Raw genomic sequence first — 27,756 nt, 5'->3', positions numbered from 1 at the left:
GCACCAGCCTGACACTTGCCAGCCTCCAAAATGGTATGAACCATTTCCTTGAATTCAATGTACACACACACACACACACGCATGCATACATACATACATATGAGGGGGCACTCCCCCCTCCCCAGACCAGAATTTTCTTTTTTTTTTCAAAGCTATGTATCTATTTATTTATTTACAAAATCACCTTCAAAGTACTCTCCATTACACTTAATACATTTGACCAATCTGCGACTCCATTCTTGAAAACATTTTCAAACTTATCTGTTTGGATGACTGACAGCACCTCCCTCATATTTTTCTTTACCTCTTCTCTGTCGGCAAATTGATGTCCTTTCATGTCCCTCTCCATTCGCAGAAACAAAGTCACACGGAGTGAGGTCAGGTGAGTAAGGTGCGTGGGGCAAGAGAGGCAGGCTGTTTTTGGCCAAAAACCAGCACACGAGGATGGCTGCGTGAGCAGGTGCATTGTCATGATGGCAAACCAGTCCCCGTCTGCCGCAAGTCAGGCCTTTTGTGTGGCGCACTGTTACTCAGTCTTTTCAGAACCTCTACATAGGAAGCTTGATTAACAGTCGGACCTGGTGGAAAGGAGTCCCAAATGCACTCTCCCCTTCACATCAAAAAATACGTGAGTCTAGAAGGCAGCCTAACCGTGATCACCCTTGAGTGGGCTCGACCTTGCCTCTAGGCTCTCCTTCAAGGAAACAATCCACCACTCTCCTCTGAAGGGAGTGGGCCCTACTTAGGGTGGGACAGACTATACAGTCTGCTTGCTCTAGATGGCTGATAGCCCCCAGGGAGAATAACCTCTGACCTGCTTGTGTTGACCTCCAAGTGCATGTTTTTTTACCAAGTGTGGCAAGCAGCATCTTAGGTTTGGCATATATTTGGGGGAGACACCCTGGGGGAAACCCTTCTGCATCCCACAGATGATGGCATCTTCCACTGGCTTGACTGATGGGTGCTTTAGGGGTTGTAGGAAGATCCCCCTGTCTCATCATCAGTAGTGACCTTGGAGGCAAAGTCTGGGTTGCCTCAGAGCTGTTCTTTCAAGGCAAGGCACGTTACCAGTCAGTAATCTTTCTCCTGATAATTCAGAACCGGAGGCACAAAGTGCCCAGCAACCCTGCTCATTCCCAAATCTTCTGTTAAAATTCCCTGACCCGAGCTCCCAGATAGTCCAGATAACTTCCCCATCTCTTCAATGGTCTGTTGCTGGTCTTCAAACACAAGTGCACAAATTTTGTCAACATTTTCGCTGGGGAAGTTGATGGTTGTCCACAACGAGGTTTGACATCAATCAACATTTCACCCTTTTTGAAATGAGTAAACCACTCCTTGAGCCCTTCCCATAGCGCTGTCCTTGTCATCTGTGTTTAACATCACAACAGTTTCTGTGGCATTTTTCCCAAACAGAAACAAAATTTCACAGCTGAAAACTGTTCTTAAATTGGCCATCACAAAAAACAAGGTGTGAAACTTTTATGAAAAAACTCACTGTGACCAGAGAGAAACTTCCCAGGTGATGCCACTGGGTGCAGTAACTCAGAGCGAATTGCTCAGTGCTCACCTAATGGGAAGAATTGGTACTAACAAAGCTCTGTTCCGCCCAGTGTGCTTCATTTTTGGGGGGGTACCTAACCCTCTACACTTGGTAAGTAATTTGTGAACTGAATCGATTTCATCTGTCCACATCTCAGGGGCTACCTTTGTCTGGTAGAAAATACAGTGACAGGACCTCACCTAGCAGTGACGGGTGCTGGGCACCCCTAGAGCACAGCGGTCCATACAAAGGGAATAACAGATTTAATGCCCATTCCAAGCACAGTATGTGCACGGACAAGAGGCATCTGGCCTCTGACTGCCTTCTGGGACAGAGTGTGGCGTGGCCCAGAGGCCCAGAGCAGGACCTGGCCAGTCTGGGAGGGAGGATCATCATCACACAAAGTGGCCAGAGGACTGGGCCACTGTACCCACTTGCTTTAGCCAAACCTTCCCAGATTCTAGCTGGCCTCTGTCCCGCAACCAAAGACGTGAACAAGGACCCCTCCTGTGTGGATGAAGCCCAGTGACCCAGTGGCTAACTGCTCAGCTGCGAACCCAGATTCGCTTGGAACCCGCCAGCACCTCTGAGGGAGAAAGATGTAGCAGTGGTGTATGGTGTACTGGCGCAGGACCCCTGGAGGATGGTGGCGAGTGCACCAACTTCGCCTTTGCCTCCAGGTACCAGCATGGGTCCCTCAGCTGGCTGTGGACGGACCTACAGGGCACCATGAAGAAGCAGGAATGGTAGACTGCTGTGTGCACGTATCTCCTCCACCAGGGTCCCTGTGGAGAGCACAGCCTGAAGGCCTACTATGTGAAGGGAAGGCGGCTAGGTTGCAGGGGACCCTGGCCCAAGTCCTATCAGATCTTTATCAGGAAGGGACTTCAAACACCTTTGGTGGGGAGAAAAAAGAAAAGCAAATGGGGACAGTAATCACAGGAATTCTTTTTCTATAAAGATTTTTTTAAAGCAAGTTCATTGCCATAGTTCCGACTCGGCCCTATAGGGCAGAGTAGAACGGCCCCGTGGTTCTCAAGCCTAATTTTCATGGAAGTAGATTACCACAACTTTGTGCTGGGTCCCACTGGTGACTTTCAGCTGGGGGGGTCCCAATGTCGACCTCTCTTTACTTGCTAAGCTGTACAAGCACGGTGTCACCTGGGAGCCTGGGGGGCAGTTCTTAGCCGGTAGGGTCGCTGAGTCAGAATGGTTTCTCTGTAATCACTGGCCTAGCTCTGCATGCGGGTCTCCTGAGCGCAGGTGTCCGTCCAGCAGAGATTCTTATACCAGTGGCCCTGGTGGTGCAGTGGTTACGCGTTGGGCTGCGATTGGCATGGTCAGCAGTTGGAAAGCACTAGCTGCTCCACTGGGGAAAAACTGGGCTTTTAAACAGTCTCGGAGACTCAGGGACGCACTGAGTCAGCACTGACTCCATGCATTTGGGAGGCTTTTCTTAGGCTACAGGCAAACTCAATTCAGTCCTTTGAGGATTGAGCACGGTCCCAGTGTACCAGTGTGGTTGTCACCTTCACCACACCAGGTGCCCAACGGACCACAAGGGACTCCACCAGTTGGCGGACTGCCAAATCCACAATGCTTTCTGTTCCTCAGCGCCAGCTTTCAAGTACCCCGTTTCCCAGCGGTATTGATTCCTGCGAGCTCCTGCTTGTGACTCCAACACTACGGACCAATTCTGAGAGGACTCGGGTGCCATCCTTTACTCCTGACCCTCAGCGCAGACTCTCCCAGGGCTCTCACAAGTGCACAGCCTTCGCCACCCTAGTTAACAGTCCCCCGTCACTGTGACCCAATCTTCACAGAGCATTCAAGGCCATGTTACGATGCAAGCCGCTCCCAACAGGCTCGCTGCTCGCCTACAGCTCCCACAGTGCCATAGGATGTGCTCACGAAGGATGGACTCTGTTTCCCGAAGGGATTGGTGACTGTCAGCCCAGCGCCAGCCAGTGATTCCAACTCAGCCCCCATAGGACCAACAAGAACTAGCCCCAAAGGGTTGCCAAGGCTCTAACATTGACGGAAACACCGCTTCATCTTTCTCTCCAGGTGCCGCCGGTGGTTGGAACCACTGCCTTTCCAGTTAATAGTGAAGCACGTTAACGACTGCCCCACCAGGGCATCCTGCCTATCACCCCCAATTCCCGGGCAGTTCCTCTCATTCCCAAATAGGGCGTGCACTCCACTTCTCCCAGGTCTCTGTTCCATGCCACATGTCTTGCCCCTGAGCTGTCAAGGTCAAGTTCTTTCTCCTTCGTCAAGTCCTGTTCATTTGCTGGGCCTCCTCGAACTGCCCACCATGACCCTGTAGACCACCCCTTAAGACCCAGACCACAGAGCTACTACAAACATCCCCTGGCCTATGCCGGGCCCCTCAACAACACTCGGCAGAGATTTCACATCTGCACCCTGGGGTGCAGATGCTGACTCGATACTCCTCACAGCCCTGGCATTTCCCAGATAGCCCCTCTCCCCGAGCCCCAGCTCTCGACAGGTTTTAGTCCTTAGAATAAGGGGGCCATGCAAGTGTATGGGAGTTTGGATTCTGAGTGCCCCGGTTTGCAAGACTAGGATGGCAGTGACGGTCCAAAATCCATTTGCAAGAGTCCCCACCTAGATTTGGGTCCCATGGTGTTCTTTTTGTGCCTTGGAGAATAGATTGCTTCTCACCCCCCACCTCACACCAGCAGGGGAAGGGAAGTCTTCTGAAGGGTTAGCCTAGTGGTAGCCTTGATGGAGGTCACCTTACAGGGGTCGCATCATCATGCAGCATGCACTGTCTGCTGTGGTTCAGAAGGCTCGACCAATCCTGTAAACCAGTGGTTCTCAGCCTTCCTCCTGCCACAACCCTTTCATACAGTTCCTCATGTTGTGGTGACACCCCCCCCCCACCATAAAATTATTTTTGTTGCTACTTCACTGTAATTTTTCTACTGTTATGAATCGGGCGACCCCTGTGAAAGGGTCATTCAACCCCCAAAAGGGTCAAGACCCACAGGTTGAGAACCACTTCTATTTAACAATGTTCATGACCCACTCATCGTCTTGTTTCTGCTTCTGTAACAGTTCCACCTGTAACTATCATGTACTCATCTGCCACCAGTCATGCTTCTGTGAGTTTCTTTCCCCCTCCCATGCCCTTTCATAATTTTGCATCGCCACAAAGCCTTGGGTGCCATTTTGATCTCATGCTAATGGCTTCCTTCAACTTAATGTTCCCCCTGAATTACATTTGAGATAGTCTCTTTTGTACCCTAAAACTCATGTGCATACTTCTTCCATATACACAGCTGTGTGCCTGTTTATTGCCCCTCTGTCCCTAGGTTCAGGGTCCTCATCCCACACAGTGGGGCAGGGCATGTGGCTATTCAGGGATGCATGCCGATCCTTCGCGGGCAAAGGGCAGAGGTCTGTGTGATGCCTTGTTCTTTGCGCGTCTCATGGGCGCGCACCCAGCAGTCAGAGTCTCCAGGTTCCGGTGCACACCGCTTCATAAATGTCTGGCGTCAGTGGCTGGAAGGCCTTGGCCTGACGGTTTAGTATGAACAGGGGGTCAGTGACGGTGCCCACATTGAAGCCCTCACGCACCAGCTGAAACTTCACTAGTTTGAAGGTGCCCGTGGTTTCTAGAGCCTCCTGCACAGACAGTGACGAGAAAAAGAAAACCCTTGCTTGTGGATCTCTGTGATTGCAGCAACTCCACCCACCACCTCCCACTGCCCGGGGCTCACCTGGATTCGGATGAAATGGGGGGCAGCATAGGCAGGGAGCCAAGCCTGGATATAGTGGTACAGCTGTTGCCCATCAAACGCTTTGTCCGGGGCCAACTGCACGGCAGCCATGCCCACTTTGCCCTCACACCCTAGGAGGTAGACCAGTGACTGTGGTCCCGTTAGTGTCTAGGGTCGGCCCTGCCTTATTTGCATGTACTCCGTAGGGCACATGAGTGACCATCTGCCCGGCCCAGTCCCACCAGATCACTGACCCACTAGGCAAGCCTACATCCCTGGTGCCCCGCATTTCTCCCACCCGTAATATGGGGAAAACAAGGTTATTGAAGGGTTAAGATGAGGGAAACCCGCCCCCCGCACCTGGCACAGACACTCCGTAGACGTTCACATCCTGCAGAAAATCCACGTTTAACAACACGTTCTCCACTTCCCGGGTGGACACGTTTTCCCCTTTCCACCTATACGAGGGCGAAGCTATTGTTTGGGGCCAACCGCTGGGAACGGGGAGGACCCAGCAGCTAAGCACCCCGCGATCGCGCCCCACAATGCCCCTCCCCTGGAGCGGGATCCCTCCCAGATTCCCAGCAGCGGGAAGGCGCGCCGCCCCGATCCCGCCTGAGACCGGAAGGTGTCTCCGAGGCGGTCGCGGAAGTAGAGGAAACCCTCGTGGTCCATGGCCAGCACGTCCCCGGAGTTGAAGTAGACGTCGCCCGTGCGCTTCACGTTCCGTATCAGCTTGCGTTCCGTGTGCTCCCGGGGGCCGCGGTAGCCGAGGAAGGGCGTGTGCGTCGTCACCCGGCTGACCAGCAGCCCCGGCTCCCCTGGGGGACCGCAGCGGCCACGGCCCAGGTGAGGCCCCGTCCCCCGGCCGGGGGCCCAGCCCACCCGCGTCCGGCCCGGGGAAGCTCCCGACGCCCACACCTGGCTCCACGGGGATGCACAAGCCACGGTCGTCCCGCAAGGGCTCCACGGCCTCCGGATCAAACCGCAGGAGCTCAAACGGGGTCAGCAACTGAGGGCGGAGAGCCGTCAGCCGAGGCCTGGAGCTGGGCCCCACCTGGGATCACCCCCACCCCCGCGCGCGCGCGCGCCAATCCCCTCACTCACTCGGAGGAGGTAGCTTATCTTGCCCAGGGCCCCGCACCGCCCCACGTAGTTGACGAAGCCGCAGTTGCCCTCCGTGGAGCCGTAGAACTCCCAGATGCGAATGGGGCCAAAGCGCTGCTGGAACGTGGCCCACACGTCTGCCCGGAGCCCAACGCCCATAGCCAGGCGGACCTTGTGTTGCCGGTCCTCGGGTCGCTGCAGACGTCCGAGCCGCGTGAAGAGAGGCGCCTGTGGGCATGCCCTGGGCCCCTCACCCTAGCCGCTAAGGCGGCCTGCTGAGGCTAGCGGGTTCCCCGGGTGTCGTGTTCTCAGATTCTTCCCTGGGATGCAAGCTAGGGAGGAGACTGAGGGCTGCTTATCCGCTAGGTGGCCAGAGCCTCTCCCTGCACGGCTACCTGGAGTGGTGTGCTCCATCCGGGCAAGTAAGCTACCTGGGGACTTACTTGGAGTTATTTTGGGGTGAAGTGTCTGGTGACTTGCATGGAGTTTTCTTTCTTGTTTTGCTTTTTTTTTTAACCTGGGAGGAAGCCCTGAGGTCCTTTCTTAAAAGGGATGGATGGGCAGTGGGGTGGGCCCTTTACCTGCTGGGAAGTATTGGGGTTTTGCCAGGAGGCATAACCTTTCCTACAACCACCTGGGTTCTTCCTCAGAGATGTTACGTAAGGGGGGGTCTTACCTGGAGGGATTAACTTGGGGGTATATGGAAGCCTCACTTGAGGGGAAATAGCTAAGGTCTTCCCTGGCAGCAATTAACAAGCTTTTTCATGGGACCAGCCCTCAATTGCTCTGTCAAAGTCAGAATGGCTGACTCACATCTAGTGAGTCTTCCCTGAGTCACTCCAAGTTCTAGGAACTTTACATATCCAGACTCAAGAGATTCCAGACCACTACAATAAGGTGACTTTTATTTTTAAAAAAATGAATTGCATGTATTTCTTTTGTTTCCCAATGCATGTAACAGTTACATGTATTATCTATGTGTCAGGGGGCTTCAAAAAGTCCAAGCGAAAATGGAATTAAAAGATACTGAAAAATTCCCGTGAACTTTTGAAGCCCCCTCATACCAGTCTAATAAGTGCAATAGTATTATGGAGACTTTAAATATTGTGCGAATGACCAACATGTGACAGAGAGACACAAAGTGAGCACCTGCTGCTGGGAATATAGTGCCACCACCAGACGTGCTCAACACACGATTGCCACAGACCTCCAAATCGTTTAAAAAAGGGGGGGGGTTGTTAGCTGCAAAGTGAAATAAAAGGAGGTATGACTGCATTTAGAACTAGTTGGGGGAAAAATATCTTTCCTAAATCCTGCACCTTGGTCTTTACCTCAGTCCTCTATTTGGGATGTCACCCCAGGTGTTCACCCTTAATCTCACAGTCCTCCCTCCCCACCCCACCCCCCAGTCCTCTTCCAGGAACCCGCACCTGGGGAACATTGCACAGGTACCGCAGGACCTCACCCACATACAGGATCCCAGTGACACTGTGCTTCCGACAGTCATCCCAAAAGCTGGAGGCAGAGAACTTGGGGGCCAAGACGCAGGTGATTCCTAAGGGAAGAGTTAAGGGGGTTCAGGTCATGTTTCTAAGCCACTTTGATCCTCTGACTGTGGCACCCTGGAGCACGGGGACAATGTGGGCTCATCCATGTGTCCCTAGCTAAGCCAGGATTGCATTCAGGAAGAGCTTGATGAATGGAGAAAGCACAGCTGGACACAGGGCTGGCTGATTCCAACTCCATCAGCAGGACATGTGAAGAGGGCTCCTGCTACAAAAACAGCACCCCTACATGAGGGCTGCCAATATCACCACTCTTAAAAAAAACAGCACCCCTACTTGAGGGCTGCCGATATAACCAATCTTGAAGAGGATGTCTTCTAAAAAGCTGGCTGGAGGAGAGAACAACCTGGGGGAGTGGGGAGAGGAGACAGGGGTCAAACAACACCATAGATGGGAACAACTAGGGAATTAAAATCAACAGCGAGGAGAACGTAGAGATCCCGGTGGTGTTGGGGCAACAACAATCTAGCTGAGAGGAATTACTAAGAGGCAAAAGAGGGGCCAGTGTGATGGTGGGGCAGGAGGAAGGGAAAGGGAAGCAGAGGAAAGATTTAGGAAGCAAAGCTATGGATAGAGGTATAAACATAGGTGTGCTCATATGTAAATATGTTAATTCATAAAAATAGAGATATTGGCCTATGTACATATACTTATGTGGCAATACAGTGAGGAAGTGGATGGGCTTTGGGTCTCTCCTCAAGCCCTCCTTTAACACAAGAACACTGTTCTAACAACCTTGCTGTCTGATGCTCACCCTCCCCATATGATTGCTGAAGACAAAATGAGTGCATAAGCAAACGTGAAGGAAGCTGATGGTCTTAAAGGCTAATGGTCTTAAAAGCTGGGGTCTGAAAGGCTTGAAGCTAAACAAGAAGCCATCTAGCTAAGAAGCAAAGCCCACAGAGAAGAAGCACATCAGCCTGTGCAATCATGAGGTGTGGACTGAATCAGCTAACATGCACCAGTAAATCCAAAACAAAGAAACATATTTTTGAGAACAAGGTGGGTTGGAGCAGAGAACCTAAAACCCATCTGTAGACAATGGGGCATCCCCTCATAGTAGAGTCACAAGGAAGGGATAAGCCAACCAGGGCGAAGTATAGCACCTGTGACACAATATTCTCTGGTTCTTTGAGGCTTCCTCACCCCCCACTATCGTGACCCCAGTCCTGCCTTTCAGTTCTGCTAGACCGGAGCCAGAGCATGTACACTGGAACAGATAAGAGCTCACAACACACAGAATCCAGGTGGGATAAATCTCTCAGGTACAGAATTGTGAGTAGCCATATCAGGAGGGGAGAAAAAAAGATGGGGAGGAGGGGAGGAAGTGGAAAACCAATTGCAATGATTGATGCATAATCCCCTTCCCCCAAGGGGGATGAACAACACAAACGTGGGTGAAGGGAGACAGTCTGTGTAAAATATGATAATTTATCAAGGTGTCACAAGGAGGGGGTGGAGGGAGACCAAAAAAAGCTGATACCAAGGGCTCAAATATAAAGTAAATGTTTAGAAAATGATGTCAACATATGTACAAATATGATTGATACAATTGATGTATTAGAGCTGTAAGAGTTCCCAATAAAATTATTTTTAACCCGTCAACTATCATGATCCCAATTCTACCTTGCAAGCCTGGTTAGACCAGAGGATGCACAGTGGTACAGTTGGGATCTGGAAACACAGGGAATCTAGGACAGATGAACCCCTCAGGACCAATGGTGAGAGTAGCTATACTGGGAGGGAAGTGGGGCTAGAAAGGGGGACCAATCTCAGGGATCTACATATAACCTCCTCTCTGGGGGGTGGGCAACAACAAAGTGGGTGAAGGGAGACACTGGGCAGTGGAAGATAAAATAATCATTTATAAATTTTTACGGGTTCATGAGGGAGGGGAAGGGAAAAAAGGAAAATGAGCTGATTCCAGGAACCCAAGTGGAAGGCGAATTTTGAGAATGATGAGGGCAACGAATGTATAAGGGTGCTTTACTCAACTGATGTATGTATGGATTGTGATAAGAGTTGTATGAGCCTCAATAAACTGATTTAAGAAATAAATAAAAATAGAAAAATATTTTAAAAATAAACTTACCAAAATGCTATATGCAAAAAATAATATACACAATACAGTGAGGAAGTGGATGGGCTTTGGGTCTCTTTCAGTGTGGATGTGTGGCTGAGAAGGTGGGCGGGTGGGTGGAAGAGAAACAGCTATACAGACGATCAGTAGATGGACTAACCCTCAGGTGAATGCATTTCAGAGTTCACTGTACTCCCGACAAGTGAGCTCTTCTTTCTAGATCCCCTCTGCAGTTGTCTCTGTGGAAGGAATTCTTCTTACTTCATCTCTAACCTTCACCCAAAGTCTGCGAGCTAAATACCATCATACACACACACACCCCACCCAAGGACAACTGTTCATGTGCTTTGAGAGGAAAACAAGTGTGTGTACGATCCTTGAGGCCATCAAAGGATGGGTTGGGAGGGGAGACAGAATAGCCTCTGTGTGAACATGTTTCCAGTGCCCATTTCTGGGAGATGACAACTGTTTGCAACCCCTAATGAAACACCTGATACAAGCAAGGATTTCCACGACAGATCGAACCAAGCCAAAAGGTCCACTGTGGGAAACTAACTGAGGGAAATATGATGAGGACTCTATTCCCTAACTTATCACAGAGGGGATCTGGAAAGCTGGCATTCCATGGTAGGAAAGCCTCCACTTTGGTAAGTCAGAGATAAAGTCCAGGTACATCATCCTGCTTTAAATATTCCCACAGATTCTCCCCTAACAGCTGTGCTGCCTTAAAGTGAGCACATGGGTGATTCTGTCTCCCTGTAGAGGCAGACATGATCCTTTTGTTCTCTCTTCGAGCCATGGCACCCAACCCCCTTATGTCTTCCCCCAATGCAGGTCTTAGGTTTCCTCACCTGTGAGCTCAGGGACCCTTATCATAGATGTGCCCACCATGTGATGTATGTAAACACTGCATGTCTTAAGCTTACTATAAATATCCCAAGGTAATGAAGACTGGCTCTCATTCCTAGTTCGCCAGCACACTCAGTTCCACGTGGTCCATCAAGAGGAGCTGAGGTGAGCAAGCTACCATACAATGTGTCTGCCTCCCTTATTTCACTCTCTCCCATCTTTCTTATCCTCTATGACTTTACTATCATCTTTGTATGTCATCGCCGCACACTTGCACCTTGTGTCCCTTTGGTTGTTGGAGTCTGATTTCCTCTGACAGTCCATCTGCCACCACCTGGACCTCTAACCATCGTAGCATCTCTAAGGGAAGACAGCAGACATGCAGGGCCTGCCGTGTGAATGAGGAAGCACACAGGAATCTCAGAAGCTTCCTGCCAAGAATAATGAAACCAGAATCTAATGTTTGCCTCTGAAAGGAACTTCCGGTCTAGCAGAAAGTACAAGGGGAAGAGAAGAGAAACACCAAATGCAATAGAGAAAATTTGTTGAGCTTCAAAAAGACAATTGGGAAATTTCTGAGCATGGATTGGACAGTAGATGAAAGTAAAGGGCAAGTTAATTTTGTCAGGTGTGATCAGCACTTTGTGGGTTACATGTTTAAAGTCCTTAGTGTCAGCGATACCTACGGTATTTGTAAGCAAAAAGATACAATGTCTAGGATTTGCTCTAAAATAATTCATAAAACAATGCAGTGACTTGCCTACATGGCTCTTCGAGTTACAGCCTTTGCTACTCCCTGCAGATGACCTTAGTTTCCCTGGCGGATCTCAGGAAGGGGGCAGAGGAAGCTATTGATTGAACTGATTCAGCTGTGAATGACAACTGCCAGTTCATTGTGATTGCCAGGCTGCTGGGTAAACCACCAGCCATTTCAGAAGCGGGTGGTGTAGGGGGGGTGATCCGGGTCCCTGCCAGCAAGAAAGACCAACCAGGAGAGGTTCAGCCTTTAGACTTGGAGATTGTTGAGCACTGAACCTCCTTGAGCCAGGAGACAGCTTTCACACCCACCGGAGGAGTGGTGTCAGAGAGGCAGCAGAGCCAGGAGCCAGAGCAGAGGCTTGTGGGATGGACTGCTTCAGGGAGTGCTTACTTAGTAATGGGGGGAGCTGAGTTTCAGATGGTTCACAGAGACAGAGCCTTCAGGTTAAGATTTACAGCAGCAGGTATGCCCTTTGGGTTTTTATTGACAACACTCAAAGAGTTATGTAATGTTGCCCAAGCAAGGCAGAGGCCAAGTCAAATATCTGAGGGCCAAAGAAAGGCCTGGCTGTGGGCACGGCAGAGAAGAAACTGGCCTATTGAAACAACTGTACCCGTTGCATTTCTCATTTCCCTAAAAGACCCCATGATCGTGAGCACTGCCTGTGGGTTCTGTGTGGCCGACTGCAGTGACGTATGGAACCCGGCTGAAGAGCACAGAGTCCTGTGAGGGACAGAGTAACACGGGGGAAATGGACCACGTGCAGGCTTGCCACTGAGCTCACTTCTGTGGCTCAACATTCCATCAAAGGCGAGCCATGCCTTCCAGGTGCACCGTAAAACCAGGGAGCAAGGCACCCTTAGAACAATCAACCAAGTGAAATCAACAGGGCAGCATGTGAACAAGGGTAGAGTTGAGAAGGCAGGAAGGGCGACAGGAACTGGCCCCCACTGGGAAGAAGGTGGGCGGAGTGCAGTTCCATTGTGGGGATTGCAATCAGGGTCAGAAATCTAAATTTCTATAAATAGCTGAAGGGAAAATCAGTTGGCTCCCTCAGCTTTCACCCAAGTCACAAGCCAAAGATGAACAGAAAGCAACTGGCCGCGTGTTAAGAAGCTGTTGAAGCTGACCCTATGCAGGACTGCAGCATGTGGTCGAACGATTGGCTCTACTTTTGCGTAGGTTTGCCCGTTTCCACAAAACATTAAAAACAGACAATTAAATAGAGGTTTAAAAAAGACAACCAAAAGCACACTTCAGGACTAGATTCTGACTCGTGGCAACTGCATGTGGGTCAGAGTTGGACGGCACCATCGGCTTCTCTGTGGCTGTTTCAGTGGGAGGATTGAGGGTAAGCTCAGACTCCCAGCCTCTTGGTCAGCAGCTGAGCCCGCTCACCAATTATACCAGCGACTTGACACCCACCGAGTGGGTACACGAAGAAAACAAGCATAGTCAGCCGTGGAGACAGGGTGGGGGTGGCTCTTGGGAAAAGGTGAGAAAAGACAGACTATGGTGAGGTCCCAGTTCAAATTCCACGTCAGCTGTCTGGAACCACGTGTGGCAAACATTTCCTCTCCAGCTCCTCTTGGGCCGGGTCACAAATCTCATCGGCATCCTAACTGCCTACTCAGTGGTGTCACAAGCATCCTCCACAACGATGTGTCAACTCAATCGGGTCATGTCCTCAGTAGACGGGCAATCAGGATACAATGGGGCATGTGTATGATGCTATCAAGCCCACGATGGGATCTGCCCCATGCAGCGTGAGGGATTAAAGTAGGAGACCACACCCATACTGGGCCACAACCTGAACCATCCTGGGTGGCCAGTGTCACCTATCATTTACAAGAGAGGAGAAGGGAGCAGGCAGACAGAGATGGACTTACAAGGGAAAAAGAGCTTGGAGTGGAGCTGGTCCTGTGGACCCAGGGTCCCTGCTCTAGGAGCCTCCGGAATTCAGGGGGAAATAAATGCCAGGGACATGGAGATCGCCAAAGATGCCAGGCCCACAAATGTCGAAGAGAGATCGTGACCATCCCTGGAGCCAACAGAGAGAAACCCTTCGCCTGGAACGCAGATTCCAAAAACTCACTGCCATCCAGTCAACGTTGACTTAGAATGAACAGCCCCCTGTGGGTTTCTGAGACTTGTAACTGTTTACCGGCGGGGAGCAGAAAGCCCGGTCTTTCTCCCCTAGAACTGGCACCCTGAACTCAGACTTCTAGCCTCCTCCACCGTGAGAGAGTACATTGCTGCGTGTGAAGCGTGGGTCATTCTGTCGCACAGCACTCAAGAGCAAAGATGCTGCGGCTGTCCTGTCACTGCCACCAAAGGGCAGCCTGTAGGGAATCTCGGGACCCAAGCCCCTCTTCAAGTGGCCCTGGGATGAGAACCCAGGAGGGCTTGTGAACCCACTCTGGGATTCTGAAAGTTGGAGAAGTCCCCGGGGGAAAGGCTCACCGGACTCTAGACAGCCAATGATTCCCAGCATGAGCCCCATGGTGTGGTACAGCGGCATGGCCACATAGAGCACGTCCTCTGCTGTGGTCCCACAGAGGGCCAGCATGCTCACTGTTTGTAGCAGCCGTTCGTGCGAGATGATAACTGGCTTTGGGAGTCCTGGGGGACACAGGGGTGGGAAGGGTGGAGAGGTGAAGAGGCAGCACTCGAGCGGGTGGGTCACAGACGGACCAGTAGTCAGAGCGGCGTTCCCACCACCAGGCTGATACTGGGGTGTGAGCCTCTGGCTGCGAGGTCGAGTATGAGGACTCCCCATTGGGTTGGGGAGGCAAACTGGAGCTCACAGGCAGGAAGGGCTAGGGGAGAAGGGCAGATGGACACAGTACATCCAGTGGGGAGGCTGCTGCTGGCACATCACAAATCAGTGCCACCCATCAAAAAGTGCATGAATTGTACGGATTTGCAATTTGCTCTGTAACCCAAGAAAAAGTTAAAGAGCTAAGCAGCGGGCAGCATTTCAGTATTCAGGAATGGAATCACCTGGAGGTGGGGCAGACCACATGCCAGGATTAAAGGTCAAGGTGGGTTTCAGAGGTCAAGCTGGAAATTGGAACCTAGGCCAGGGCCCGGCCGGAGTCAGGTGGGCGCCCTTACCCGTGGTTCCTGAGGTGTAGATGAACAGCACCGGGCTGCGAGGCGTCAGCCGGGCACGCCGGTGGGCGGGCACCGGGTCTGAGGGCGCAGCATTCAGGGCAGTCCCCAGAGCCCTCACCCCCTGCGTTGGGGATGAGTGGCTGAGGTAGAAGCAGTGGACATCTTCAGCCTGCAGCTTGGGAAGGATCTCCTCCAAGCTCTCCCGGAGGTCTGCAGGGGCCAGTGGAAGGGGTAGCTGAGGCCAGGCCCAGCTCCGAGGGAGTCAGCAGGGGACTGGGCCCCAGTGAGGGGGGTGCAGGAGCCTCCTGCTATGGAGGAAGCAGTTCCTGGAGAAAAATTGGCCATATGGCCTGGAGAACCCCATCAATGGTAGCTTTTTACCTGCTCGTCCACTGTTTGGGTTGGTTGTTTGGGAACTAACCCTTACAAAGAGAAACAAGGACCAATGATCTTAGATTAGGTTTTCTGGGAGCTTTCTTGTTCACTCGACTTGGTCTGGCCCACCTTCACCTCCACTCCCTGAAGGGGTAGCCTCCATGGGCGCCTCTCCGGTCCCCTTCCCCCCAGTGTGGAGGTCCCTCACCTGGGTCGACCACCAGCACACGGGCCCCAGAGTTCAGCACAGCGTGGAGGAGCGTGGCCCCACGGCAGTTGGGGTTGATCCAGGCCACGGGGCAGCCCAGTTTGGCCAGCCCCAGCCACACACCCAGGGCCGGAATGGCTTGCGAGGCCAGCACCAGGAGGGCGGCAGTGTCCTCAGGGCCCTGCAGCTCGCCCTGCAAGGTCCACGCCGCCCGGCAGGCCTGGCTGTCCAGCTCTCGGTAGGTGACCGTGCGACTCCGGGGCCCCGTGCACACCAAGGACACGCGGTCTGGCTGTGCCCGCGCCCGCCGCTCGAAGGCGTCCACGAAGGTGAGCGGCGGCCGGCGGCTCAGCCGCGCGCGCGCCCGCAGCCCCAGGCGCAGCAGGCGCGCCAAGTAGACGGCGTCGGCGGGCAGCCAGCGCAGCGCAGGGGGCGGCCGGCCGGGCAGCAGCGCCAGGGCCAGCGCGGCCGCGCCGACGCTGAGCCACGACGGGGCCCAGGGCCCGAGCCAGGGCCAGGCGAGCGCGGCCCCGGCCAGCAGCGCGCCGCACGCCACGTCCCCCAGCAGCCAGCGCAGCGCCACGGCCGCCGCCGCCGGGCCCAGCAGCAGCAGCAGCCCCAGCCAGGCACCCATCGCACCGACTGCCTCTCCCGGGTACTCTCCCCTGCACCCTACCTGCCCTTGCCTTCGCCCCCAGGGCACGGCTCCAAGGCCGCCTCCTTGGCCCAGGCTCAGGGGCTGGAGGCCAAGGCTGCTCTCACCCCGCTGGGCCACAGGGGCCGCCGGTTAGCTTTGCTCTGTCCTGGTGGCTAAGTGGTCAGGCCGGAGGCTGCTCACTACAAGGTCAGCAGTTTAAAACCACCGGCAGCCCTGCCGGGGAAAATCGAGGCTCTGTGCTCCCGTAAACAGTTAGTATGTAGGAAAAGGTACTTAAGCATGACACATCAGACAAAGGTCAAAGGTCTTATTACTAAAATGTACAGAACCCAGGACAACCTTACAATAAGGGGGGGGGAGTGAATCTCCCACTGAGGAGGTGGGCAAAGGCCTTGAGCAGAAGAGTCACAAAGGAGGAGACCCGGATGGCCTGAAAATGTGCGAAAATGTTGCCCATCCGTTAGCCATCCGGGAAATCAAACCAACCATGAGATATCACCTAACACCCACAAGGATAGCCCAATTTAAAAAAAATCAGAAAGCAACAAAGGTTGGAAGGGGTGTGGATCACTAGATGAATGGATTAAAAAACTGGTAGGGAGGGGAAAAAATGAGCTGATACCAAGGGCTCAAGGAGAAACAAAATATTTTGAAAATGATGGCAACAAATGTGCTTGACACAATGGATGGATGGATGGATTGTGATAAGAGCTGTAAGCGCCCCCAATAAAGTGATTAAAAAGTAATAAGTAAATAAGTCTGGTGTAGATAAGCTCATGAGATTCCATCACTCACCCTCTCTGCTCGGACCTGGCCTCTGAAGTCAGGGCTGAGAAGGAAGGAAGTGGGCTTCCGACCGCATCACAGTGCACCAAACCTTGAGGGCAACTCATGGGCTACAGGGCCGGTCCAATCAGCCCAATGGACCCCCTAGAAGTATGTGCTATAGAGAACAGCACTAAACCTGCAGGGTGGGGAGGGACCAGCCTGCCACGCCCACAGGGAATCAGACCAAGAAAAAGAGAGTGAGAGACTAGATCCCTTACACCCTGTAGCAGCACACCAAGCCCTGAGGACAACCTCCCTGCAGGAACTGCTAAGACAGAGAGAGGACCCTAGGCCTGACAACAGCCTGAGACGTGATGTCCCCTCGCTGGAGCACACCGTGACAGAGGACAATACTGGAGACACACCATAGGGAGTGTACCCCAGCTGACTCACACACATACACAAGGAAATGAGTGAAGGGAGACAGTGGTCAGTGTAAGATATGGAAATAATTAATGATTTATCAACTGGGTCATGAGAGTGGGGCACAAGGTGGGGGGCAGCTGATACCAAGGGCTCAAATAGTAAATGTTTAGAAAATAATGATGACATAAGTAAAAATATGCTTGGCAAAATTGATTTTTGGATTGTAAGAACCCCCAATAAAATGATCTTTACAAACAACAACAAAACCCCTCTGGTATATACACACCATGAATTACTACATCTCTGAAAACAGTGAAGAAATGATGAGGCACCTTGCCATCAAGAGTGGGAGGGTATTACCCTGAGCCAAGAACAAGAGGACAAGCACAACATGAGTCCACTGAATTAAGTCCAAATAACAGAACCGTCACGGGAAAATGTACATATTGCATAATTCCCTGTTTGAGGACCAGATACTCTGGCAAGAGCCAGACTAAAGACAACTATCGTCATCAAAAAGAAAAGATGCTGGTAGCACCTGTGTAGAAAGACATCTCACTAATCCACCCCAGGGAAGGGTATTGTTCTGTCTCCACAGGAAAGGGAGAGAGAGTAGAGCTCATTCCAGTGAGCCAAGCCTTCAGGGTAATCGATGTTCCTGCTCAGAGCAGCTCTTTCACAGACAGGACTGCAGGGCCGGCCCCAGCTTGAGACATGACATCCCCTCCCTAAACACAGCTAGAGGACAGCACTGAAGATACAGTTTGGGGAGCGCGGCTGTCTCACCTACCTACAGGGGGCAAATCAAGTGGGGAGTGGAACAGACCAGCAATGGGAGCGAAGCCACAGAGTCCCAAAGTCCCTGAGGAATCTAGTGCTTGGCACCTCATCTGAACTGGCGGGGGGATATTCACAAGAGGGCCGTGCTGACAGTCTAAAGGTGCAGTGGGGTGGGAGACGGCTCCATCTGACTGCAGAACAACGGGATCTTGCAGATGAGGACTGAAAAGGTCTAAGTGCTGTTAGGTGGGTCCTGGGATATGGATCCCGGAAAGAAATGATTGGACCATGGATGATATCACAGTCTGCTAGCTATTTAACACAGGCTTCCTCATCTACTATGGGTCAGAACAACAGTTAAACTTGGAAATATTTGTATGGTCCTTTTTTATTCCCTTTTGCTGTCTCTCTAAATAAGAAAGCCAGGATACGCAATCCCAAGGAGATGGCAATGGATCCAATGATTCCAGGGGGTCATGGGAGAGGAGGAGGGAAAGGGAGGGCAGCAATGAGCCAAAACTGACATGGACAGGGAAATAGAAAGGCATCTAAAATTGACAGTGAGGAGAGTGTAGCATTCCTGGTCATGTTTGATCAGTCGAAATGTACCCGAGAGGAATTACTGAGAAGTGAATCGTGGGAAAACACGATAGAGGGTCAGTAAGAAAGATAAAAGAGGAAAGAACAAGAAGTAATCATTATATATGGGTATAAATATAGATATGCATATATGTAAATATATCAAGATAGCTGTATTTGTCTATGTCTATGTCTGTCTGTCTAATAAGGAAGCAGGTGGACTTTGGGCTTCTACCTTACCTCAATACAAGAACGTTTTGTTCTAATAATGCAGCATTGTATGATACTCACCTTCCTGACACAATTGCTGAAGACAAAATGGGTGCATAAGCAAATATGGTGAGGAAAGCTGATGGTGCCTGGCTATTAAAAGATATGGCGTCTGGGGTCTTAAAGGCTTGAAGTTAAATAAGCGGTCATCTATCAGGGAAGCAACAAAGCCCATATGGAAGAAGCACACCAGCCTGTGTGATCATGATGTGACAATGGGAAAGGTATCAGAAGTTCAAAAACAAGCAACCAAATAGACGTGAAGGAGCACAGACCCAAAACCCACCTGTCAGATAATTGGACAGTCCCTCGCAGAAGGGACGATATATCCAGGATGCAGTACAGCACCGATGAAACACATAACTATCCTCTAGCCCTTTAATATTTCCCTCCTTACTATTATGGTGTTAGTTTTACCTCATGAATCTTGTTTGACCTGCATATGGTCATTTGCATAATTAAGATCATTTGATACATGGAATCCAAGATAGATAAGCCCTTCAGACATAGTAGCAGGAATGATTCCCTGAGGGTATGGAAGAGAGGGAGGGGAAGGGGGAATTGATAGCAATGATGACTATTTAACCCCACTTGAGGGGAATGAATCAGAATTGTCGGTGAACTGATACATTGGCTGGTCTAAGAAACAGAAAAAAATTTTTTAATATATTTTTAAGTACACACAATAACAAGGGTTCCTTGGGGGTTGGGAGAAGATAAAGGGAAGATGTTATCAAATAATCAAGAAGAAAGAAATGTTTTGAAAATGATGGTGCGGGGATAGGGGGAAAGAGGGAACCCATGTTGGATACATAGCCTACCACCCAAGGGGGAAGAATAACAGAAATGTGGGTGAAGGGAGACAACGGATAGTGTAAGACTCAAAATAACAACAATAATATATAATCGATCAGGGATTCATGAGGGTGGGATGGTAGAGGAGGGAGGGAAAAAAAGAGTAGCTGATATCAAGGGTTCAAGTAGAAAGAAAATGTTTTGGAAATGTTGATGACAACATATGTACAAGCGTGCTTAATATCATTGAATGATGGATTGTCATAAAATTTGTAATCACCCCCAATAAAATGATTAATAATAATTTTTACAAAAGATTGTCTTGGAAACCCACAGGGGCAGTTCTACCCTGTCCTGTAGGGTCACTGCGAGTTGGAATGACTCCGTATCAGTGAGTTGGCTTTTATTTTGTTGGGTAAAGGGGTATTGGTGTCATTGTTCTTCACGGTACCGAAGGTGTGTGCTAACCTTGGGTCAAGCAATGCGATCAGTACCATCGTGTGTCACATTTTGGCCATTTTTGAAATATTCTGGATTTTTGTCATAATGTAATTGCTTCACAGACTATCAACAGCAGAATTATACCTGCTTGGTCAGGTCACTTCTGACTCGAGAGCTCTCAGCACACACTAGATGCAGACTGCTGCCCTTGATCAGAATGACTGGTGGGGTTCAAGGCTCCTTCCCCAGTTAGCAGCCCAGTGTTTAACCTACACAAGGGCCCCTTTTAATAGATGATCACCATCCTCATCCTCACTGCCATCGAGTGAGGATCAACCCTAAAGGACAAGATAGAATTGCTCCTGTGCCTTTTGAGACTGTAGGTCTTTACAGGAGCAAAATGCCTCACTTTCCTCCCAAGAAGCAGCTGGTGGACTTGAACTGCTGACCTCGTGGCTAGCAGTCCAATGTGTAACCCATTATGCCACCAGGGTTCCTCAGTAGACAGTGTTGTTGACGGTGGGTGCTGTGGAGTCAGCTCTTGACTCAATGATCCTGCATCCAACAGAATGAAACACCCCCTGGTCCGGCACCATCCTCACAATTGTTCTCGAGCCATTGTCCTGGCCCCTGTGTTGATCATCTTGTTGAGGATATAATATAGTATAAACCAAAATTACCTGTTTGTATGTGTTTGCTTGTTTTCTTGTGGGATGTCTTCAATGTACTACTCTGCACGGCTCTGGGGGCCTCTGTGCTTGCCCTGCCCACTCAGCCCCTAGCCCACCCTCAGCTGTAGGCATCCTGTGGTAGTTACATAATCTGTTGTCAATTTGAGAGGATTGAGTGAAGGGGTGGAGTTTGGCCTGTCAATCAGATCAGAGCTCAATGCTCTCATTTGGAGGCACGAAGATCAATAGCTCATTGGAGGTGGGACACACGCCCACTCCCTGGGAGACATTGCAGCTGACAAGACACACGGAACTGTTAGTGTCCTGAGCTGGAGGAGCCACATGGGGACCCCTGCCAGCGCTGAGATGCTTACACTGCCCATGGATCCATGACTTCCCACCCCCTGGCCTGTGATCTTCCTGCATTTGGCATCATTGCACATTTTGTAAGTCTGAAGAGGACTGTAGAGAGTGGTATCGGACAATATGGGCCATGGGACTTATGGACTTGATCTGGACAGGGCTGGGATACTTTCTTAGTGTACAACTGCTCTTTATAGAAAGCGCTTTCTTATACAGGAGTCTCCCCTCGCACCACCTCTCCTGTCATGTCTCACGTTGGCCTCTGCCTCGTTTGTAGGGGCTCTTTTTGTTTCCTCGGGGCCATTGTGGTTGACCACTGGGGACCCAGTCCTCTCTACAAGCTCCACCAGCCCGTCACTTCGCCTTGCTGTCCTTCCTATCCAGCCCACTCTCCAGAGTTCCCTGCTCCTGGTCACCACTCCCCCCTCCACACATCCAGAGAGTGAGTAATCATGGTCTCAGAAACGGACAATCCAGTTTTGGAAACCAAAAGCTGAACAAGGTTGCAAGACGGGCCACACCAGAAGACCTAAGAGGCTGGGTCTCCTTTGGCGTCCATGGTTCACCAGAGAGCAGGCTCTCCCCCAGGACATGTCTTGATCCATGGGGACCTGAACTTCATGCTGCCCAGGGAGCACAGCCTCGGTGTCCTGACCCTGGGAGGAGCTTGACCGCCTGCCAGGTACAGAGCTAATCCTGAGCAAATGAGAACAAGTAGTACTGTACTTCCACCCTGTTTTCTGTGGGTCAGGAGAGGAGCTGGGAAGTGTTTGGTGCTGGCCAAAGGCCCTGACCTTTAGTCCGAGTGGGATGGGCACAGAGAGGGGCTACGGTTGGCTCCAGGTTGCCCTCCCCTGTGCTTCAGACTGAGGCCCATTGGAGGCAGCCAAACACCTCCCACTGACCTGGATGAAGGGAGAACGCTCCTTGGCAGGCAGGCAGCCCGTGGGCACAGCGGTCTGAGCACCCATGCCGTCTTCAGCCACCTACTGGGCCCCAGGGATGGTGGCCACCATGCCGTGTCTTGTACCACTCAGGAATTTGTGCTTCCAGTGGCCAAGGCAAGTATTCTGGGGCTCTCACCCCCAGAGAGCTTTGACAAAGCTCCCTCCCCACCCCCCAAGTGAGGCACTCACTACCAACCTGTCATCATTGGGGCAGGGCTGGAGAGGCTAGGCTGATGGTCGGTCTGGGGTAAGCTACAGCCAGGAATCTGAGGAGCCTGCCCCCTCCCCACAGGAGGTACACAGGAGAGCCTGAGGCCAGCCTTACATCTATTCCTTCCCAGGACAGATGGCCATCGGGAGGCTGCGGCCAGACAGCAGACACTGCCCAGAGATGGTGTGCAGTGGAGGAAAAACCCAGTCTCGGTACTCATGGCTTCACGGCGCAGGCCTCGGCCCGCCATCCTTTATTGTGCCCAAAGCCCAGCCCTGTCCTTGGTGAGTCTGCCCGACCCTCCTCGAGGGCCAGATGATGGAAGGATACTCTGGTGGGGGCACAAACAGTTGGTTTCACCGAGTCCTGCACAAGACTGGGGAGTGGCCCGACATTGCTGCACCCCACTCACAGGGACAAGGGAGGGTGGTGGGAATCGAGGGGGAGGGTAAATCAGGCTCCCACTTCCTGTTCAGAAAAGGGTACAGTTCTCAGAGGTGGTTGGGGTCCTGGAAGGGCAGAGTATGTAAGTAGATGGGGAAGGAGGGCTGGCCCCCCCCATCGAGTTTGGAGATGGGGTAGGTAGGGAAGGGGGCCTGCCCTGGGAGGAGGGTCTGGTGGTTAGGGCACTGTTGGGGGTCCGGCTCCATGAGGACTCCATGGCCAGGCCCCATCAGGAGGCGGGGTGGGTCGCCAAGTGGCGCTCCAGGAGGGCCCGGTGAGAGAAGACCTTGCCACAGGCAGGGCAGGGCGCGCGCTCGGGGCGGTGTGTGCGCATGTGCACGTTGAGCGAGCTCTTCTGTGTGAAGCGCTTGGCACAGACGGCGCACTGGAAGGCTCGCACACCCGTGTGCGTAACCATGTGCTTCAGCAGGTAGTCACGCAGCGAGAAGGATCGCCAGCACACGGCGCACTGGTGTGGCTTCTCCCCTGTGGGTGAGAGGCCTGGGTAAGTCAACTGCCCCTCCCCTCCCCACACCTGGTGGGGATCCCCTCTTCCCAAGCGCACCCTTCACCCAGATGTCCTGAGGATATCCCTCCACATCCAGATCTCCACCCTGACTGCCAGCGACTCGGAGTAGCCCCCGCCCCTCTCTGCAGGCGCCCTGCTCTCCAAGGACAAACCCAGCTCACCAGAGTGGATGAACATGTGTTTGGTGTAGTTTTTCCGCGAGCTGAAGGTCTTGCGGCAATGGGTGCACTCGTAGGCAGATGACTCGGAGCCTGAGGCCCGTGCGGAGGGTCCCGAGGGCACAGGGGCTGGGGTCGGAGCCTCCCCCATTTGCCCACCACCCCCGGAAACTGCATCAGCCTGGAGAGGATAGAAGGTGGTGGCGGGCGGGGGTGGGGGCGCGGGAGCCGGCCCAGAGGGCGTGGGAGGCCCGGGGGCACCCAGATGAAAGGGGAAGAGAGTGGCCTGTGGTGCCGGGGTCTTCACGCCTGGTGGGCGGGGGCTGGCCAGGACACAGTCGGGAGGGCCCGGGGCCGGACTCTCCGCGGGACAGCTTTCGGTGACGGCAGCCTCTTCATCGTTCCAAGCAGGGACGAAGCAGTCAGGAATCACATCCTGGGCCACCGCAGTTTCCCTGAGGAAGTCCCTCCCGGTGCCACTGTAGTCCGGGAGGCCGGTTAGCGCCGGTGGATCCTCGGGCGCCCGGTCGGCAGAGGCGGCCAGAAGACTGGGGGCGCAGTCAGGGAAGGCAGGGGCTGCCTGGCCTTCCCCAGGGCCGCTGCCACCACCTTCTCCGTCTTCGCCATCTGTCTCCTCTTCGGTCTCCTCGTCTTCGTCCTCACCACCTTCCTCGGGGGGTGCAGAGATGGGCAGGTCAGCATCAGGCGACTGGGTCTTGGTGGGCGTAGGGGGCTCGGGCAGCTGCAGGCGCGCGGGCTGGCGCTGCTTGCGGCTATGCGCGGCTCCAGGGTGGCCTGGGGGACGGGCGGCCAGGAGGTGCCGCAAGCGGTGGCGCAGCTGCGCCGGCGCAAGCGAAGGCGGGGGCACCGGTGCAGGCAGAGCTGCAGGCGCCTGGGTGCCCGGGGTTGGCGTGCGTGTGCGCGCAATGATCTGCGTGCACTCGTCGATGACCGTCTGGATGCGCAGCACCGATGCGGCCGTGAGAACCTGTAGCGCTTCGCCCTGCGCCACCACCAGAGAGCCACTGTAAAGGAATTCAACGAGCTGGCGCACGGTCTGCGCAGGCACCACTGGCGGCACCCGGATCTCCGAGTGGCCGAGCAGCAGCTTGTCCTGGAAGAAAGGCGAGCCAGCAGCAAGCACACAGCGGTGGGCACGCAGCGAGGCCTCGCGGATGCGCACGGTCACGTCGCAGAAGTGCCCGCCCAGTCGCTGCCCGTTGAGGGTCTCGAGCAATGAGCGGGAAAAGTTTTGCAGATGGATGTGATGCACTGCCTCCGCTGCCGCCATCTCTGGAAGACAGGGAGGTGAAGGAAGAGGTCAGCTGGGGGCCGCCTCTACCCTCCCCGGGACCTCAGCAGGTTCTTCCAAAACTGTGCAGCCCCAGCACTTGAAGCGCGCGCGCATGCGCGCGCGCGCGCGCGCGCACACACACACACACAACCAAACTACCACCCTCGGGTGTTCAGTGACCCCGACAGTGTGTAGCTTCTGAGGCCAGAAATCTTCCCAGAGCAGACAACCTCATCTCCCTCCAGAGCAGCCGGTGGACTTGAACTGCCAGCCGTGCAGTCGTGTTTACCAGACAGCCCTCCCAACCCTGTGCTAAATGGTTTTCTCTCCCTCTTCCTCAACTATGCTCACTGCTTAGTGCCCAGGACTGAGCCTGCATCAGGCTGCATGAACATACCCTCCCCACGGACCTTTCTCAGGCAACCCTGCGAAGAGGACAGGGCTTCCACTCAGAAATGGACCTGGTGCTCACCTGGGGGCTGCAGCCCCTCCCATTAGCTTCATCCATCCGAATCAGAGCAATAGGGTTATGCTAAGTCGGGAACGGAGAGGTCCTCTCTAAGGTGCTGGGAGCTGGGGCATGGGGATGTGGGTGCATCCGACAGAGCTAATCCGACAGAGCTAATCCGACAGAGCTAATCCGACAGAGCTAACGCTGGGCATTAGCCCAACAATCATCCCCCGTGAGGTCAGATGCGGTCCTTGGCCAACCCCCCAGCCAGGTGGTAGGGAGGCTCCTCCCTGTGACTCTCCCCCAGGTTCTAGGCACAGGCTATGGGTGTGGCAGAGAGGCCCTGACTTGGTGAGGGTGGCCTAGATCAGCAGGGCTGGGTGAACACCTAATCAACGAAGGAGCACTTAGTACCTTTAGGTCCTGGGATCATAACCCCCACTGTGAAAGCCCTGCCACCCAACATGGCGACCTCTCCACAATCCACTGGTCTGTGTCCCCATGTGAAACACGGATGGGGTCTATGTGGCTCAGCCTCACCCCTGTAAACTTCACTCACAGTCTCATAGTCAAGAGAAGCGTTGGAATATGGGAAGAACCCCGAGACCCACCCCTCTCCACCAGTCTGGATAAAGTGGAGGATTCCAAAAGCTGACTTTCTTGCATTTCTCCTTCCCTTCTGACTCCTGAGACCACGTGGCGCACCTCCGCCGCCCCAGTCACCTCGGGCCTGCGCAGTTGCAGGACACCGCCCCTCCCCACGCCGCCCGGTCGATTCCCCACGCAGCAGCCAGAGGGAGCCCGTACAGACCCTAGCCCAGACCGGGACCCTCCCCTGCCCAGAACCCCCGATGACGAAGAATTCCTGGTATTCCTCCCTCACACGGCACGTGCATTCCTTCAGCCACAAGCGTCCTTCCCATCTTTATCCATCGCGCATCTCCGGGGCTCAAAGCCCAGCCCTGGAGACTGACGGCGGTACCTTCCCCTCCGCAATGAGGGCGTGAGCCCCTCCGCGGGCACGCCCGCCCCGTTCCTCCACGGGCTCCCGGCCTGCTTTCGGGGGGCCTCCGAACAAAGGCGCCTGAGGCCGGGCCCCCGGCCCTTGCCCGGTCTGCGGAGCAGCCTCCTGCACCCCCGTCCCGTGGCCGGCTCCAGGCCCCTAGGGTCCGCCCCGCCTGTGCGCACGGGGCCCGGCCGCCCTGTCTCCCGCCTCCACGCCAGGGCCGCGCCGAGCCCCGGTCCTGCAGCGCCCCCTCGCGACCGCCGCCGCGCGCCCTGCCGGCCCCCGGCCCCCTGCCCCGGCGCGCGGCCTCCTGGCGGACCTGAGCAGCTAGCCGCCCGACCCACCTCCTGCTCCTCCTCAGGTACCAGGCCAGGCCGTGGCCGCCTCTCGCTCTCCGCCACCAAGGCCGCACTTCCGGGCCGCGACCCGGGCGGAACCCAACTCCGCGGCGGCCGCGGCGCAGGGGAGCACTGGTCCAGAGCACGCTTCCGGCGTTTCCATGGAGATCAGCCGCGCCGCCCGGTCGCACTTGGGGCCCCCTACCCAGAGGAACCAAAGTCTAGGAAGCTGAGGCCGACCAGGCGCGGGGGAGCTCTGGGCCAGAGCACCCTTCCGGCGTCGCCTCGGAGACGGGGTGGAGGCGGGGCCTTGAGGGTCCACGGGCCACGCCCCTGCTTGAAGCCCCAACGGGGAGCCGAGGTGCTTCCCTGGAGAACTGGCCGAAGGCCGCCCACGGCCCATCTGGTCGGCTTAAGCCCGCTGCAACAAGGAGAGGGGGCTTTTCCTCCACCATGCCCTGCCTGCCTCGGCCCTGCGCACTTGGGCACAGGCGAGAATGGGGAGCAGATCCCTCAGAGCCTCCCCGGAGGCCCCTGTGGGAGTTGGAAGGTGTTAAACCCCGCGCCCCTGGCCCTTCACGACCTTGAGACTCATCTGCTCTCAGGCAGAAGGGATTGAACAGAAGGATGAAGTGTGCTCTGCGGCCACAGCCTGAGCTAGAACTGTAACCGAGGGTGCGGTATAAGCCATAGTGGCATGAGTCAAGAGGGTGGCAAGTGGCCAGACACCCCAAAGTCGAAGGCAACCGGTGGGACCGAACCTGTGGGGAGAAGTCCCAGAGCAAGGGTCCCTTGTTTACAGTGCCCTGAGGTGGGGCGAGTTGTGCCGAATGGGAACAGACCACTAGCTGGTGAGACTGGGGAGGTGAGCTTGACAGACCTGGCTTTCCTTTGGTGCTGGAGAGTAGGTCCTGGAGCTCCTGGTTGGAGGGTCCCAAGGCCTCAAGGGACCCACCCTCAATACTTGTGGAATCTTGCATAGGCTGAGGTGTAAACCTCAGGGAGGAGGACACCGGCCAGAGTTCTGCCTCAGCTGCAGGCTGCTGTGTTGCAGATAAGGTGTCTGAAGGTCAGAAAGGTACAAACCAAGTGGGAAGCCACTCACTGTCTTTATCTGCAGCCCACCTTCGGCCACACCTGAAACAAGTACAAGTCTGATAGTTTCTCTTTGTCTTGCCTGGAATTGGCCCAGCCTTCATCAGTCGGCATCCAACAGTCCATATAACCGGCTTCCCGCCTAACTTCCTGTTGGTGCTATGTGCTCCTCTTCAGAA

General features: G+C 53.8%; 2 protein-coding genes across 4 annotated transcripts; both read right to left on the bottom strand.

Moving 5' to 3' along the window:
• Positions 1-190: 190 nt before the first annotated feature.
• On the bottom strand, positions 191-15,987 carry SLC27A5 (solute carrier family 27 member 5). The gene is made up of 10 exons (XM_075537780.1): positions 15,354-15,987; positions 14,771-14,980; positions 14,117-14,275; positions 7,830-7,954; positions 6,400-6,594; positions 6,214-6,304; positions 5,915-6,113; positions 5,653-5,750; positions 5,293-5,423; positions 191-5,197 (listed from the first exon to the last, which is right to left on the bottom strand). Exons 1-10 carry the CDS (start codon positions 15,985-15,987, stop codon positions 5,021-5,023), a joined length of 2,019 nt encoding a protein of 672 aa, XP_075393895.1. The 3' UTR covers positions 191-5,020.
• Positions 15,988-22,485: 6,498 nt separating this feature from the next.
• On the bottom strand, positions 22,486-26,742 carry ZBTB45 (zinc finger and BTB domain containing 45). Of its 3 annotated transcripts, none has more exons than XM_075536487.1 (3): positions 26,489-26,742; positions 23,397-24,686; positions 22,486-23,192 (listed from the first exon to the last, which is right to left on the bottom strand). In XM_075536487.1, exons 2-3 carry the CDS (start codon positions 24,682-24,684, stop codon positions 22,936-22,938), a joined length of 1,545 nt encoding a protein of 514 aa, XP_075392602.1. In that variant the 5' UTR covers positions 24,685-24,686; positions 26,489-26,742; the 3' UTR covers positions 22,486-22,935. The 3 variants fall into 3 exon arrangements, with proteins under 3 accessions (XP_075392602.1, XP_075392603.1, XP_075392601.1); XM_075536488.1 differs by lacking the exon at positions 26,489-26,742 and adding an exon at positions 26,121-26,322; XM_075536486.1 differs by lacking the exon at positions 26,489-26,742 and adding an exon at positions 25,750-25,839.
• Positions 26,743-27,756: the final 1,014 nt, after the last annotated feature.

This window comes from Tenrec ecaudatus, chromosome 18 (genome assembly GCF_050624435.1).
Source record: "Tenrec ecaudatus isolate mTenEca1 chromosome 18, mTenEca1.hap1, whole genome shotgun sequence".
NCBI classification, from domain to species: Eukaryota; Metazoa; Chordata; class Mammalia; order Afrosoricida; family Tenrecidae; genus Tenrec; species Tenrec ecaudatus.
The sequence above is the reverse complement of the archived record's forward strand: the minus strand, read 5'-3'. Positions and strand labels throughout refer to the sequence as shown.

Coding starts and splice junctions, on each gene's coding strand:
- SLC27A5 (XM_075537780.1), bottom strand. CDS start 15,987: ATGGGTGCCTGGCTGGGGCTGCTGCTGCTGCTGGGCCCGGCGGCGGCG. Junction 14,276..14,770: donor CTACACCTCAGGAACCACGG/GTAAGGGCGCCC, acceptor TGTGTCCCCCAG/GACTCCCAAAGCCAGTTATC. Junction 7,955..14,116: donor CATTGGCTGTCTAGAGTCCG/GTGAGCCTTTCC, acceptor CTCTTCCCTTAG/GAATCACCTGCGTCTTGGCC.
- ZBTB45 (XM_075536486.1), bottom strand. CDS start 25,804: ATGCAAGAAAGTCAGCTTTTGGAATCCTCCACTTTATCCAGACTGGTG. Junction 24,687..25,749: donor ATCCAGACTGGTGGAGAGGG/GTGGGTCTCGGG, acceptor CCTGTCTTCCAG/AGATGGCGGCAGCGGAGGCA. Junction 23,193..23,396: donor ACACATGTTCATCCACTCTG/GTGAGCTGGGTT, acceptor TCTCACCCACAG/GGGAGAAGCCACACCAGTGC.